Genomic DNA, 15,627 nt, shown 5'->3' with positions numbered 1-15,627 from the left:
GCGTCTATATTTCATTAGGAGTTTGAAGAGATTTGGTTTATCAGTTAAAACACATGAAAACTTCTATAGGTGTACTGTGGAGAACATTCTGACAGGCTGCATCACTGTCTGGTATGGACGGACTACTGCACAGGACCAAAAGAAGCTACAGAAAGTTGTAAAATTATTCAGCTCTATCTTGCATTTTCAAGCAGCGGTGTCTCAGGAAGACAATGCCCATTATTAAGAACCCCCATCATCCAGGGCATGCCCTCTTCTCATTGTTACCATCAGGAAGGAGGTACAGAATCCTGAAGGCACATACTCAGTGATTCAGGAATAGCTTCTTTCCCTCTGCCATATGAACACTGTCTCATCTGTTTTAATATATATTATTTAGCTTTTTGCACTATTTTTAATCTATTCAATATGCATACAATATATTTCCTGTAAATAATTTACTTTTTTTTTCCTTTCTATATTATCATGTATTGCATTGAACTGCTTCTGCTAAGTTAACAAATTTCACGACACATGGCAGTAATAATAAACCTGATTCTGATTCTGATTTTGAAAATAGGAAGACCACCTGCTAAAGAAAGCTTGAACGTGAGGATGTAGCACACACTTACAGAACTTTTTTAAAACAATGATTAAAGATAAAGAGAAATTCAATTCTTCTTTTCATTTTTCTGATGTAGCAGCTCAGCAGACTTTCTTTTAATGAATAGGCAATTGATCCCAAGAGGGTTTGTAGAAGAGACATTTGATGCCAGGTAATTCCATTAATGGTTCAGGAAAGATGGACCTGTCTGAAAACTGTCTCATTATACATTTAAGAGCTTAGATGATCCTTGCCGTCAGTATCCTTCAAAAATCAGAGCCACCAATATGGTGTAATATTTTCCTGTAAACTGAAAAAAATGTATTTTTGTCTGAATTAAAGACATATGGAAGGAAATAAAGTCAGTTTGAATGATAGGTTATTTGAGAGAGAAAAGAAGGCAATGACTTTGGAGCTTTAGAGAAAATAAAACTAATAAAGATGAATGAATTCCTTCAAACCGGAAGTAATAAAGAAATTGAAAACTCCTTGCCCTGTGGAATCATGGGTTAGCACATCTTTATATGCAAGGTCATTAGAGAGTTCATAACAAAATTTTGATGTGCAATTTGACAGCAAAGAGATGATGAAAAGATATGTACAAGTTGCTCCTTGTTTTTTGCAGCTGTGAAGAGCTTTTGGAACTCATAAAAATAATTTCTTTATCAAGGCTTTCTCAAAGGGTCTTACAAGGTGGTAATTTTCTCCTAATCAATAGTATGGTCTCTGGATAGTATTCCACAGTAAAAGCAAATCACAGATAAGTAGGGTGCCTGAAATAAGAGAATAGAGGGAATGATGTGTTAGAATTTCATTGGCTATAAGTCTATCAGAGCATGTGCTACAGGTTCAGTGCTCCATTCGCCAGTATCGAAGCACCAATAATACTTTAATTGCAGGAAAATTGGTTGACATGTGAAATTTATGCTGATAACAAAGCAAAAGATTTCAGATAGCCCTTTAAAATTCTGCTTTGAACTTGATTTTGCAATGCAGGGTGTGTGAAGTCAAGGGGATGTGAGACCACCTCCCAGGGCTAGCTTTGCACCCAAAGTACATTATTTAGTCTTATTCAACCAATTTTCCTCTTCTCTCTTAATCTCCTAAAGGTATTGACTGTGTGCTGATGAGCAACATGCAAAACGTCTGTCAGCAGTCAATGTGAAATCTTGTGCACAGCCATTATTTATGTGGGTGTCATGACATTCCCAGCAGTGATTCAAATACGAAGGGCTGCAGTGATTCAAATACGAAGGGCTGCAATGTTGTTGTATTATGAGCTGTGTACTCAACAGAAAATGTTATGAGGCAGCATTCAAAAATGGTATCACATGCTGATTTGAGGGCATTTATAATGAACTGTTGATATTCAATTAAATCACTGGCAAAATGGGTAGAATGGAAAAGCTGCAAATGTTGAAGGTTCATGCTGGACACTGAGGAATCAAAAAGTCCTTTACAGGGGAAAAATTGAAACAAATCAGTAACAAAGGGTCTAAATATTTACCACTCGGCATAATAGCACACATTTGTTCTTCCTGAATTTCAGATTGAAGTGTAATGGGAGCTCTTCGGAAGGTTGCCATATTGCGGCTTGCCCTTATTCCATATGTTGCAGGACCAATCACAAAAGAAAATGCCTATATGAGGTTGAGGGGCTGAAGTAATTACAGCTGATGTTGCCATGGTTATATTCCATTAAATGCTTCAAATCAGCGCTATATGCATTTTCTGAAACCTAATAAAACAATTCTGGAGTTCTTGAGTGGCTGAGTGAAAAGCTCTTAGTCTTTATTTGACAGTAATACATTCTGAGACATCCTGTTGATAGATTTAGTGAATGACATAGCATATTAAAGAACTCATGACATGTGTCATAGATTATTAGCGGAAATTTAGTTCCTGATTCTCTAATAGAAAGATCTTTAACCCATGCTATCTTAAGGATAGCAACAAAACTATACAATAAATCCAAGTACAACCTGTTGAAGGGTATTTTAAGGACAAGGAACAATTCCAGTTGAGGTTAGAGAAAGAACTTAATGCACACTAGCTGTGGCAGGGTTTGCAGGCCATTACTTCCCACAAAACAAAATCTAACATTATGAATGGCTGTGATGTTTCAATCCCAGATGAGCTCAATGCCTTTTATGCACCCTTTGAAAGGGAGAATAAAACTACAATGGTGTCAATCCCTGGAGCATCTAGTGATCCTGTGATCTCTGTCTCAGAGGCTGATGCCTCAACATCTTGCAAGAGGATGAACCTCACGAGACATCAGGTGCTGATGGTGCACCTGGTGGGGCTCTGAAAACTTGTGCCAACCAGCTGGAGCAAGTGTTCAAGGATACCTTCAATCTCTCACTCCTGCAGTCAGAGGTTTCCATCTGCTTCAAAAGGGCAACAACCATACCAGTCCCAAGAAGAGACGGATGGGCTGCCTCAAAGACCATCACCCAGTAATACTCACATCTATTGTGATGTAGTGCCTTTAGAGCTTGGTCATAGCAAGGATGAACTCCTGCCTAAGCAAGGACTTGGACCTGCTGCAATTTGCCCATCGTCACAATAAGTCTACAGTGGATGCAATCTCTTTGGCTCTCCACTCAACCTTGGATCAACTGGACAATAGCAAGAGCTACGCAAGGCTGCTGTTTATTGACTACAGTTCAGTGTTTAACAAAATCATGCCCTCTGTTTTAATTAACAAGCTCCAAAACCTAGGCCTCTGTACCTCCCTCTGCAACTGGATCCTTAACTTCCTCATTGGGAGACCACAGTTCGTATGGATTAGAAATAACATCTTCAGTGTGTCATGGCATGTTCTGGAGATATGGAATATAGCAAATATAAATTTCAACAGCAACCACTCTTCCTATCTGTGTGTTGATTCTCGATTCAATTTAAAATGCAGCTCAGAACAATGGTCTTTCTGGAGCTGCAGATTGGAGTTGATTGCAAACCAGGAAACAGCCCATTCACCTGAGATGTCTGCATATGCATGAATACAGCTCAGAGACAGTGCTGATTAACACTCATTTTTGGATGTGTTGGCATGAAGGTCTAGGTGTTTGAAATAATGTGTAACTCAACGGAAGCATTGTGAATGCATTTTAGAAATTGTCCTTCTGTTACTTTTAATCTTCAGCATGTATTGTTGGGTTAGGGAAACTCTCTCCGAAGTGACTCCAAATTCCCGTTTATGTGTGCCAAATAAAGACTTTCATGTTACCAGCTGTGTGTCTCACTGGAGGCTTTCATTGACAATCATGACAGGTGTACCTCAAGGATTCGTGTTTAGCCCACTGCTCTATTGTCTCTACGCTCATTACTGTGTCGTTAGGCATAGCTCAAAAATTTGCTGATGATACAACTGTTGTTGGTAGAATTTCAGATGGTGATGAGGAGGCGTATAGAACAGGATAGAGCAGCTGGTTGAGTGGTGTTACAGCAGCAGCCTTGCACTCAATGTCAGTAAGACCAAGGAATTGATTATGGACTTTAGGAAGGGGAAGTTGAGAGAACACACTCCAGTCCTCATTGAGGGATCAGAAGTGGAAAGGGTGGACAACTTCCTCCACTCGGCCATCAGATTTCTGATTGGACAATGAACCTATGAGCAATACCTTATTATTTTATTTGTCCTCTCTTTTTGCACTACTTATTTAATAATATTTCATAATATATAGCTTTTATTATTATGTATTGAAATGTACTGCTGGCATAAAAAAACAAATTTCATGACATATGCCAGAGATAATAAACCAGATTCTGATTCTAAACTCATGTTAGGGCATATTTGGCTCAAAAGCAATATCCTTTCCTCCCTCCATCAAATGACACTTCTTTATTCTTTATGGAAACTTACATACTACTTAAACATGAAAAATCATAACCAAACATTAACTTTGCTCTTTTGATATCTATGAGCAAATAACATTCTGCCAGGAATCAATTTGTAGTAGTGAAAACCTAGATAGAACAATTTCTCTGCCACCGTAGCCGACTGTGGTCACTGGTATGATTTTCGAATTTGTTATCTTGTAGAATGGAGCGATAGGGGTAAAATATTTGCTATGGCTAACAGATGGAATAAATTACTTTGAATCGTATAATCCCTCCTGGAGATTGAATTAAGTTGAAGCTAAATGGTGTATAAAGTAATGTGGAATAATTAAAAAGGGGGAGGCAAAATTTCAAATGAACTTCTTCAGATGTCCTACAGAAATACAACATGATCTGTGCAGTAAACAACATTGTAAATATTTCAGTGAACATTTTATCATTTGCAGCTTCTGCAGTGTATGGATTTTGTTTTTATTTGAATAGTGCTAAATGAAAATAGCCAAACCTCTAACTGAGGTCGAACACTTCTTGACTCATTTATTGACCATTTTTGGGCTGCTTTCAATTCTACAAAAATTTAAAGGGAAAAAATGCATATTTGAAAATATATAATTTGAAAATAGTTAATTAATAAAGGGAGATGCAATCTTACTTGCCATAAGACCATGAGACAATAAGACATAGGAACAGAATTAGGCCATTCAGCCCATTGAGTTTGCTCCCCCATTCCATCATGGTTGATGCCAAATCTCACTCAACCCTATACACCTGCCTTCTCGCCATATCCTTTGATGCCTTGACCAATCAGGAAACAATCAACGTCCACCTTAAATGTACCCACAGACGTGGCCTCCACTGCAGTCTGTGGCAGAGCATTCTACAGATTCTATACTCCATGGCTAAAAAAATTCCTCCTTACCTCTGTTCTAAAAGGTCGCCTCTCAATTTTGAGGTTTTGCCCTCTAGTTCTGGATACCCCCACCATAGGAAACATCCTTTCTGCAATCACCTTGTCCAGCCTTTCAATATTCGGTAGGTTTCAATGAGATCCCCAAGCATTTTTCTAAATTCCGTGAGTACAAGCCCAAAGCAGCCAAACACTCCTCATTTGTTAACCCTCTCATTCCTGGAATCGTCCATGTGAACCTCCTCTGGATTCTCTCCAATGACAAAACATCCTTTCTGCCAAATGGGGCCCAAAGCTATTGATGATTTTCCCAGTGCGACCTGACTAGTGTCTTCTAAAATCTCAGCATTATCTCCTTGCTTTAATATTCTATTGCCCTTGAAATAAATGACAACATTGCATTTGCCTTCTTTACCACAGATTCAACCTGTAAATTAACCTTCTGGGAGTCTGGCACGAGGACTCACAAGTCCCTCTGCACTTCCGATGTTTGAACCTTCTCCCCATTTAGATAATAGTCTGCATAATTATTGCTTCTTTTACCAAAATGCATTATTGTACAGTTCCCAACACTGTATTCCATGTGACACATTTTTGCCCATTCTTCAAATTGTCTAAGTCCTGCTGCAACTGCATTGCTTCTTCAGCACTACCTACCCCTCCACCTATCTTCGTATCATCCACAAACTTTATCACAAAGTCGTCAAATCCATTATCCAAATCATTGAGAAACAATGTGAAAAGTAGCAGTCCCAATTCTGCCTCCCTGAGGAACATCACTACACATTGTCAGCCAACCAGAAAAGGTCTTAATTCCCATTCATTGCCTCCTGCCTGTCAGCCAATCCTTTATCTTTCCTGTAACACTATGGGATTTTATCTTGTTAAGCAGCCTCATGTGAGGTACCCTATCAAATGCCTTTCGAAAATCAAAGTAAATGACATCCATTGCCTCTGCTTGTTACTTCCTCAAATAAATCTAACAGATATGTCAAGCAAGATTTCCTTTCATAGAAACCATGCTAACCTTGACTTATTTTGTCATTAGTCTCCAAGTACCCCGAAACCTCATCCTTAGTAATAGACTCCAAAACTTTCCCAACCACTAAGGTTAGGCTAATTGGCCTATAACATTCTTTTTGCCTTCTTAAAAAGTGGAGTGATATTTGCAATCTTCCAGGACCATGCTAGAATCATATGATTCTTGAAAGGTTATGACCAATGCATCCATTATCTCTTCAAAAACCTCTCTCAGGGCTCAGGGATGTAGTCCATCTGATCCGGGTGACTTATCCACCTTAAGACCTTTAAGTGCCGAGCACTTTTTCCTTTGTAATAGCAATGGCACTCACTGCTGCAGCCTGACACTCTCGGACCTCTGACACACTGCTAGTGTCTACAACAGTGGAGACAGATGCAGACAATGTATCTGACAAAATCTGAGAAAAATACTCTGATTATTTATGGTAGTATTTTTCCTTTAATTAGAGATACAGCACATATTAATCCCTTCTGGCACTCAGTTCCACCCATTTGACCAAATAAGTGACTAACCAAAAATCCTTGGGACGCAGGAGGAAAAACCTGCTGCTCCTGGAGAGGACATACCAACTCCTTTCAGACAGCAGCAGAAATGAACCCCGATGCTGGCACTGTTATAGTGTTCAGCTATTCACTACACAACCATGCCATCCCACAGTCAATTCTGGACACTGGCATGATTTTTAAATTTCAGTCATCTGTGGAACAGAACTATAAATGTCACATAATCACTGTGCCATCCTATATGATCCAGTGTTTGCTCTGCTGAATGGTTATGTCATGGATGTAATGGGTAGAGAAACACTGTTGATTTTATTGAGACCAGAAGGAATATTAAGACCATGAGGTATAGGAGCAGAAGTAGGCCATTCGGCCCATCAAGCCTGCTTCGCCATTCGATCGTGGGCTGATCCAATTCTTCCAGTAATCCCCACTCCCCTGCTTTCACCGGATACCCTCTGATGCCCTGGCTAATCAAGAACCCATCTATTTTTGCCTTAAATACACCCAATGACTTGACCTCTGCAACCAACTGCTTGTGGCAACAAATTCCACAGATTTACCACCCTTTGACTAAAGTAAGTTCTCCGCATCTCAGTTCTAAAGGACGTCCTTCAATCCTGAAGCCATGCTCCCTTGTCCTAGAATCCCCTACCAAGTGAAAGATGAAAAATTATCAGAGGAACAAGCAATTGTGAGGAAAACTTACCAGCCTATATACATGCTTAAATTCATTCAGTGGTAGATATGATCCTAGTATCTCTGCTCTCCAATATCATATCATGGAACTGAATCATGCAGACTGTGATGAGGAGCTGCCTGCAGGATGTCTAGCATTTAGCTTCTAAAAGTGATGTGAATCCTAGACGCTTGGGGAAGGCCAGTGACATTTCTAACTGATCCCACCGATTTCAATGGAGTTTATACAGTAGGTCAATGAGAAACGACGTCACTCCTTAAAAATTATTTTTATTATTTTAAATGTTATAAATATAAATATTTTGCTGTGGTAGCAACTAGCTTCTTTTTTTTATTCTTAAAATATCTTAAAGAATTTCTATCTTTATTCCAACATTGTGAGACTGCATATCAAAAATGGCAGTCATCAAGAAGTAAAGAACAGAAATAGGCCCTTTGGCCCATCTAGTCCATGCTGAAACCATTTTAAATGCCTACACCCATTGACCTGCACCGGAACCATAGCCCTCCAGACCCCTACTATTCGTGTACCAATCCAAACTACTCTTAAAGATGGAAATCACACTCGTATTCTCCACTTGTGCTGACAGCTCATTCCACACTCTCACAACCCTTTGAGTGAAGAAGTTTCCCCATCATGTTCCCCTTAAACTTCTCACCTTTGACCCTTAACCCTGACCTCTGGTTGTGGTCCCACGCGATCTCAGTGGTAAATGCCTGCTTGCATTTACCTTGTATATACTCCTCATAATTTTGTATAACTCTATCAAATTTCCTCTCAATTCTCTATGTTCCAAGGAATAAAGTCCTAATCTATTCAATCTTTCCTTATAACTCAGGTCCTCCATACCTGGCAACATTATTTTAAACTTTCTCTGTATTCTTTCAACCTTGTTTACATCTCTACTGTAGGTAGGTGACCAAAACTGCACACAATACTCCAGATTGGGCCTCACCAATGTCATACACAACTTCAACATAACATCCCATCTCCTGTACTCAATACATTGATTTATGAAGGCTGATGTGACAAACGCTTTATTTAAAATCCTATCTACCTGTGTTATCATTTCCAATGAACTATGGACTTGTATTCTCAGATCCCTTTGTTCTACCGCACTCCTCAGTATCCTACCATATAAGACCTACCCTGGTTGGTCCTATGAAAGTGCAAAGCCTGGCAATTGTCTGCATTAAATTCCATCCCCCGTTTATAAACCCACTTTTCCAGCTGATGAAGATCCCTTTGCAAGCCATGATAGCCTTCCTCACTGTCCACTACACCCCCTATCTTGGTGTCATCTGAAAATTTGCTGGTCTACTTAACCACATTATCATTCATATCATTGATATAGATGGCAAACACCAAAGGACTTAGCACTGATATCTGCAATGTACCAGTAATCACAAGCCTCCAGTCAGATAGGTAACTCTCTCTGGCTTCTCTCACAAAGCCAATGTCGAATCCAGTTTACTACCTCATCATGAATGCCCATTAACTGAATCTTCTTGAATAACCTCCCTTGTGGGACCTTGTCAAATCCCTTACTGAAGTCCGTGTAGACAACATCCACTGCCTTGCCTTCATCCACTTTCCTGGTAACTCATTTAGATTGGTTGGACATGATCTACCACACATGAAGCTATGCTGTCTATCCTTAATCAGTCCGTGCTTATCCAAATACTTATACATCAGGTCCCTGAGAATAGCTTCCAATAACTTTCCCACAATTCACCAGCCAGGTTCCTCTTTAGAGCCTTTTTAAACAGTGGAACAACATTGGCTATCCGCAAATCATTTTCTACCTCCACTGACTTTAAGGATGATTTAAATATTTCTGCTATGGCTCCGGCAATTTCTGCACCTGCCCCCCTTAGGATCCAAGGGAACAGCTTGTCAGGCCCTGGGTATCTATCCACCCTGATTTAACTCAGGGTAGCAAACACCTCCTCCTCTGTAATCTGTACAGGGTCCATGAAGTTGATGTCAATTTGCCTCACTTCTGTAGATTCTGTGTCTTTCTCCTGTGTAAATACAGACACAAAGAATTAATTTAAGATCTCCCCCATCTGTTTTTGCTCCACACATGGATTACTATTCTGGCTTTCCAGAAGACCAATTTTGCCCCTTGCATTCCTTTTCCTCTTAAAACATCTGAAGGATCCTTAGGATTCTCCTTCACCTTCTCTACTAGAGTAACTTCATGCCTTCTTTTAGCCTTCCTGATTTCTTTCTTAAGTGTTCTATCGCATTTCTTATACTCCATAAACACCTCATTTGATCCTGCTTGCCTATACTGCTCTGCACCTCCTTATTTCTCAATACCTCTTGAAAACCAAGGTTCCCTACACTTGTTATCTTTGCCTTTTATTCTGACAGCCACATACAAGCTTTATATTCTCAAAATTTCCTGTTTGAAGGTCTCCCACTTACCAAGTACACAATTGCCAGTAAACAGCCTTTCCCACTCCACACTTGCCAGGTCGTTTCTGATACCATCAAAATTGGCCTTTCTCCAGTTTAGCATCTCAACCCACAGCCCAGACCTATCCCTTTGCATATTTAGTTTGAAACTAACGGCATTGTGATCGTTGGATGCAAAGTGTTCGTCTTCACAAACTTCAGTCACCTGTTCTTTCTCATTCCTTACTAGTAGATCCCAGTTTCCTCATTGGGACTGCCGTGGGCTGATGTTGGACATACTGCCATTAATCACTCCTTTGACACAAGGATAAGCTCTAGCCCCAGCTTTGCCTTCCATTGAAAGCAATGTTGATACTTCATATTACCCAAAGGCCAAGAAATAATTAAACCAACCCAATGGACTCTGAAATGCAGACAAGCAGCAGGACAGGGTTCCATTTGTTCATTTTGGGTAAAGGGACACAGGCACAGACTGAAGACACCAGTTCTCTGAGCAAATGCAGCTCAGTGTGATTTGCCATTGAAGCATCTTCAATGCTGATAATTAAAACTAATTTCAATAGATGATTATTTCCACTATTCATCTGAAGATAGTTCTACTGTTTCATTGCTTTCAATATCTCTAAAACCTGTGTATTGTTAACAACTCTTCAAACTCTGGGTGCCTTTGTCCAATGACTTAATTCTGAGTTCTGGCAATAAGTTCACTATTTCTACTTATCTGTCTTTATCTTATCCTTGAAACATTTCTGCAGCCCACAATGGAAATTTGAGCTGTAGTTGTACATTCTTTGTTGGACTTGTGAAGCCTGGCTACTGGCACAGTGCCAGGTGTGGTGCAGTCTGAAAAAAGCAGCTAGTACCAGGGACACTGAAATCTGCTGAAATCAGTGTACATAATGAAAAAAATCAAACTTGTCAAACAAAGATAAAATGTGAAAAGTAAGTTCAGTTAAGACACCTCAAAGTACAAGAAACTAATTATAAAAGTTGAAATAAAGTAAAATAGTTAAAATAATCAAATCACCTACCTTTCATTCATGTTCAATAAAAGTCAATGATCTAATTCACAGGTGGTACCGCCATAGATTTCTGAAACGTACATTGTGTTATCCTGCACTTTCCATTGGTCACCTCCTTTCAAAGCTAAAATCATAAACTTCTTTATCCTCACAACTAAGAGCTCCGATTAATCCCACTGCACTTCGCTGAACAGTAGAAGGGAGCTCAATGGTTTCTTTGTGCCTCGGTAGTCACATGGAACACCACACTTAAGGTGTATTCTGGCCACAGTACTGCTATTGTGTGGCACACATAACGTCCAAAGGATTTATATATTTCAAGTTGATTGATTGTTGCTCTGGCTTTATAGGTTAAGCACCAAAGCTGATTATAGTTCTAGTTTCATTTTGCGCTCATAAACAGCTATTTTAATGTTATCAAAGACCAGATACTTTGCTTGTTTTTCTCCTTCTGCAGAGTACTTCATTTATTAGCTCCATGTTCCATTTATCTCAGGTGTTACGTTCAAAATATCCCCATGTGAAAGTGAAACTGAGGAAGGTTGCTTACTGATCTTCAGAAGGAGCACAAGTTTTCTTTTCCTTGCTTTGAATGCAAGAACCTTCATCCTGATTGACAACTTTCTGACTGGCTTACATTTTGCCACCATTGAGAACATTACACTTGTCTTTCTTTTATTCTTATCATGAATGTTTTTACCGCTAAGTCTCCCAAGAGCATTTCTCCTACATTAGTTTAAAAATACTCTGATAAAAATGACACCAAAACTTATTCAAAAATGCAGCAAATAGCAGATCCAGCACAGGAAGAAAGTGAGTTAATATTTCAGATCAATAACCTTTTGTAAAATCCCCATCGATCTCACCACAAATGCTGCCTGACCTGCTGAGCATTTCTAGCATTTTTTCCCATTTCAGTCCTGTGCAGTACTTTGCTTCAGAATTCCTCTTTAAAAGATATTGCCTCAAGCTGGAATTCAAATATTGCTGTTAAGGTGTTGAGAATTAAAATAGAAATGCATTCAATTGTGTGAACTGAGTTTGATTTTAGTCACAGCACTTCACAGATCTATTGCATGCTGACATGCAGTGTTATTACATTCTTAGAAAAAAGATAATACATATCCTTTGCTCTTCATTACTATTCTTTTTCTACTTTGCAACATAAAACACTAAGAATTCAAAAGAATATAAAGTCTGCAAAGCTCTGAAGATGAAGGGATGCTCCTGCCATGCTTTGTCTGCTGTTATCTGGGAGTCATTGATCATTTATTGTTTTACTGCCTAAGTAACACACAACATTGAAAAGTATTTCAACAAGAGTCTCAGTGCATGCCTTGTGAGCTGCACGTTGCAGGAATGAACAAAGTAATATGTGTATTTTGGGGTGAATTTTGACATAATTTAAACAGCCTCAACGTGGCAGAATTGGTCAGATCATCTTTCTGCTGGTGGGCACCTGGTAGGTGGAGGTCCTTTCACACTTTCTTTAACATATAGTATTATATAATAGTGCAGAAATATAGAAAGAGCAAGCTCTGGGATTTTCCAACTTGCTTTTGAGAAGGTGGCAAGGATGAACAATGTTATATCCATGAGATGAACACATGATCCTCCATATAAACTTATAAAAGATAGTGGAATCAGTGGTTAACCACAGTGGTCAAAAGTCGGAAATATCTTCAGAAGGCATATAAAGAGCATAGCAAAGCATTTGCTTTAATCATAGATAATCCTAAATTTTTCTGGTATGATGGCAGTGTATTCAATTGCAGCAGCTTCTACGGGGTCAAACAAAGGTGTTATTGCCCTTTTTAAGTGTAGTTTTTACAATTGCAAAACCCTGCTGGTATTTAAGAACTTAAAGTACTGCAGTCTACCCCATCAGTGAGTTTCTCATTGGCGGAAAAACTGAAGGAGCTGGACTTGGTGCGGATTATGCTGCTGCCTGCATCAGAGAGGGGTTGGTGTGCGAAGCACGTGTGCAGTCTGACAGCGAGTGATCATCACGATTGCTTCTCTTGTGATTGCAAAACCCTGTTGAACATTGTTAATGTGGAATTCTGCAAGTCTGATTCACTCAGCTGTTGGCGGATGGCAGGAGCAGACAGCAGTGGACCTGCCCGGCTTTGGGTGAGGACTAGACCTCAGACTGTGGTGTTGCCTGTTTATAGCCACCCAGGAGAGAGGCATCAGGGTCGGTGACCTGCACCGGAGGCGTTGTTATGCAGCATCCAGTGCAACCACTCAGTGTTTGTTCGGTAGAAGACAAGTCGTATTGTGTTCAATTATAGATTTCTGCAGCATACATGGACTCAGGTTCCTGGACTATATTTTTTCTGTGTGAAATGTATTTTACTGATATCCTGTATGCACTATATGTGCTTCAGATCTGAATATGGACTGTAGATTAAATTTAAAATGCAACCCCGGACAATGGGATCCTAGAGCTGTGAAAACAGCAGTTGAATGAAGGACTAGACAATGTCGATTAATATTGCCTGGAGTGTCGATGTGAAGAGGGAGGTGTGAGAGTTATGTGTGGTTCAAAAAAAGCATTGTAGATTCATTGTAAATATAAAATTGTCCTTTGATCTTTAGGATATAAAATATCTTGTAGTGTTGGGTCGAGTAAGCCTTTTCCTCCAAGATGGTCTCAATATGATGCCTGCTGTGTGTCATTTCATCATATAAAGAAACTACTTAACGTCTACCAACTACTTCTCTCTGATGACTTTGTTCACACAGCAACACAAAACAGCAGCTTTAATTTAAAATAATTATTTGAATTATGTAAATTAAATTTGGAATAGGAGGGCAAATGCTGTTCTAAGGTTGGAGCATATACGAGCCGATGGAATCCTTTGTGATACATGATGCACATTTACAGCAGGCGTCTATGAACTGATCAAATTTGTTTCAGAATTAATGAACTTGAGCCTGAGATTTAAACTCTGAAATGCATCAGAGAGTTGGAACGTTACCCTGGCCTAAATTATCCTCAAGATATTCACAGCCTAGTTATTTAAGAACTGATGATTTAAAGGAACAGGAAATGCAAACAAAAAGGGATGTTGAAGATACCTCATTCCTGCAGATGTGCAACAGCTATGCATTCCTTGCCGCCTGGGAAAACAAGAGCAGAGACTAAACACAAAATATTCTGCAGATGCTGGGGTCAAAGCAACACTCACAACATGCTGGAGGAACTCAGCAGGTCGGGCAGCATCGGTGGAACTGCCCGACCTGCTGAGTTCCTCCAGTGTGTTGTAAAAGCAGAGATTGCAAGTATGGTGCCGACCAGATGGGAGAAGTCTATTGTTTTGGCCAGCTGCGCTGATAAGGTCTCTCCCTTAACCCCTGAACAGAGCGACCCGCTAAGAAAGCTAATTAACCGGCACGCACACATATGTCCGGATGTCCCGAGGCGATGCAAAGAGCCGGGACATGGTGTTGTTGTCACATCAGGTCAGCCTAGTGAGCAACACCCCTATAGGATGATTAATTCAGTGACAAAAGGGCAAAAGAACGCAGAAGCGTATATTGGAGATTTAGTGGTCTGGAGTGACTCGTGGGAGGAGCTGTTTAAAAAGCGGTTTGAAGCCCGCCTGACAGTGAACCTCACAAAAAGTGAATTCGGCCACGGAAAGATCACTTATCTGGGATTTGTGGTAAGACAGGTGCAGCTGGCACCGATGCAGGCTAAGGCGCGGGCTATCTCTGAAATCCCCACCCCGACAGACAAGAGAGCCCTGAGAAGGTTCTTGGGGTACTATCGGAAGTTTTGCAAAAACTTTGCGGATATTACCCTCCCTCTTACTAAGCTCTTGCCAAAGAATGCTAAGTTTGTGTGGGACGATCCTTGCTATCTTTGTCCGGGACGGAAACCACTGAGAATATACACTGATCACAACTCATTAGTGTTTTTGGCCACTATGAAGTCTGCTAAATTGGAGCCTGGTCTTAGAGGATTATTAAAATAACACATATAAAAGGAACGGAAAGGTGATTGCTGACTGTCTGTCAAGGTGTTGACAACTTAAAGTTCTCTGTATTAGACAAATAGTTGATGACCCTGAATATTAGTATGTATCTAATAATGTATTCATGCCTATAATTTTTACCCCGGTAAAAATCCTTTGAAGGGTAGGGGTGTGATGAAAAACCAAGTTATCAGAAGATTGATGCTGATGAGAAAGATAAGAGAGACAAAGGGAGAAGCGTTCAAAATGTTAATAAGAGAGGAGAGAGATTAACGAAAAGAGACACAGTTCCAAGTATTGACAGACTGGTTGCTTTGAACCTGAACTGTTTGAAGTTTGATGGACAGGCGATACCTCAGCAGGGGGATAAAAGGAACAGGTTCGCTAAGGCAAGATAGACACCACGAGATCACGAGATAACGAGACCCTGGAAGTGCGGTGTGCCCCCACAAGTTGGTCAGAGTTTGGAGGTCTAGTCGCGGGACCGACCATAGACGCACAGGGCGAAAAGGTACGATCGGCCGGAACCTGGTGTGTGTGTCTGCCCTTCCCTGGGTGCCGGGTTCACCGTGGAAGAACAATCGTATCTGGAATGGAGGGGTCACAGTCGGTGACCTCAG

General features: G+C 40.1%; 1 protein-coding gene across 6 annotated transcripts in view; it reads right to left on the bottom strand.

Annotated features, from left to right (window-relative positions):
* The window catches only part of tenm1 (teneurin transmembrane protein 1), an 802,783-nt gene that overhangs the window by 577,184 nt on the left and 209,972 nt on the right, over nucleotides 1–15,627 (bottom strand). The window contains exon 4 of one of the 6 annotated variants that reach the window (XM_072271296.1): nucleotides 14,215–14,233. The exons of the other annotated variants lie outside the window; for them this stretch is intronic. Coding sequence (XP_072127397.1) covers nucleotides 14,215–14,233 — 19 coding nt within the window. The remainder of the gene's footprint in view (nucleotides 1–14,214; nucleotides 14,234–15,627) is intronic. 6 annotated transcript variants of the gene reach the window in all.

The sequence above is a fragment of the Mobula birostris genome, chromosome 10 (genome assembly GCF_030028105.1).
Source record: "Mobula birostris isolate sMobBir1 chromosome 10, sMobBir1.hap1, whole genome shotgun sequence".
Taxonomy (NCBI): Eukaryota; Metazoa; Chordata; class Chondrichthyes; order Myliobatiformes; family Myliobatidae; genus Mobula; species Mobula birostris.
This window is presented reverse-complemented; position numbering and strand designations above follow the sequence as displayed.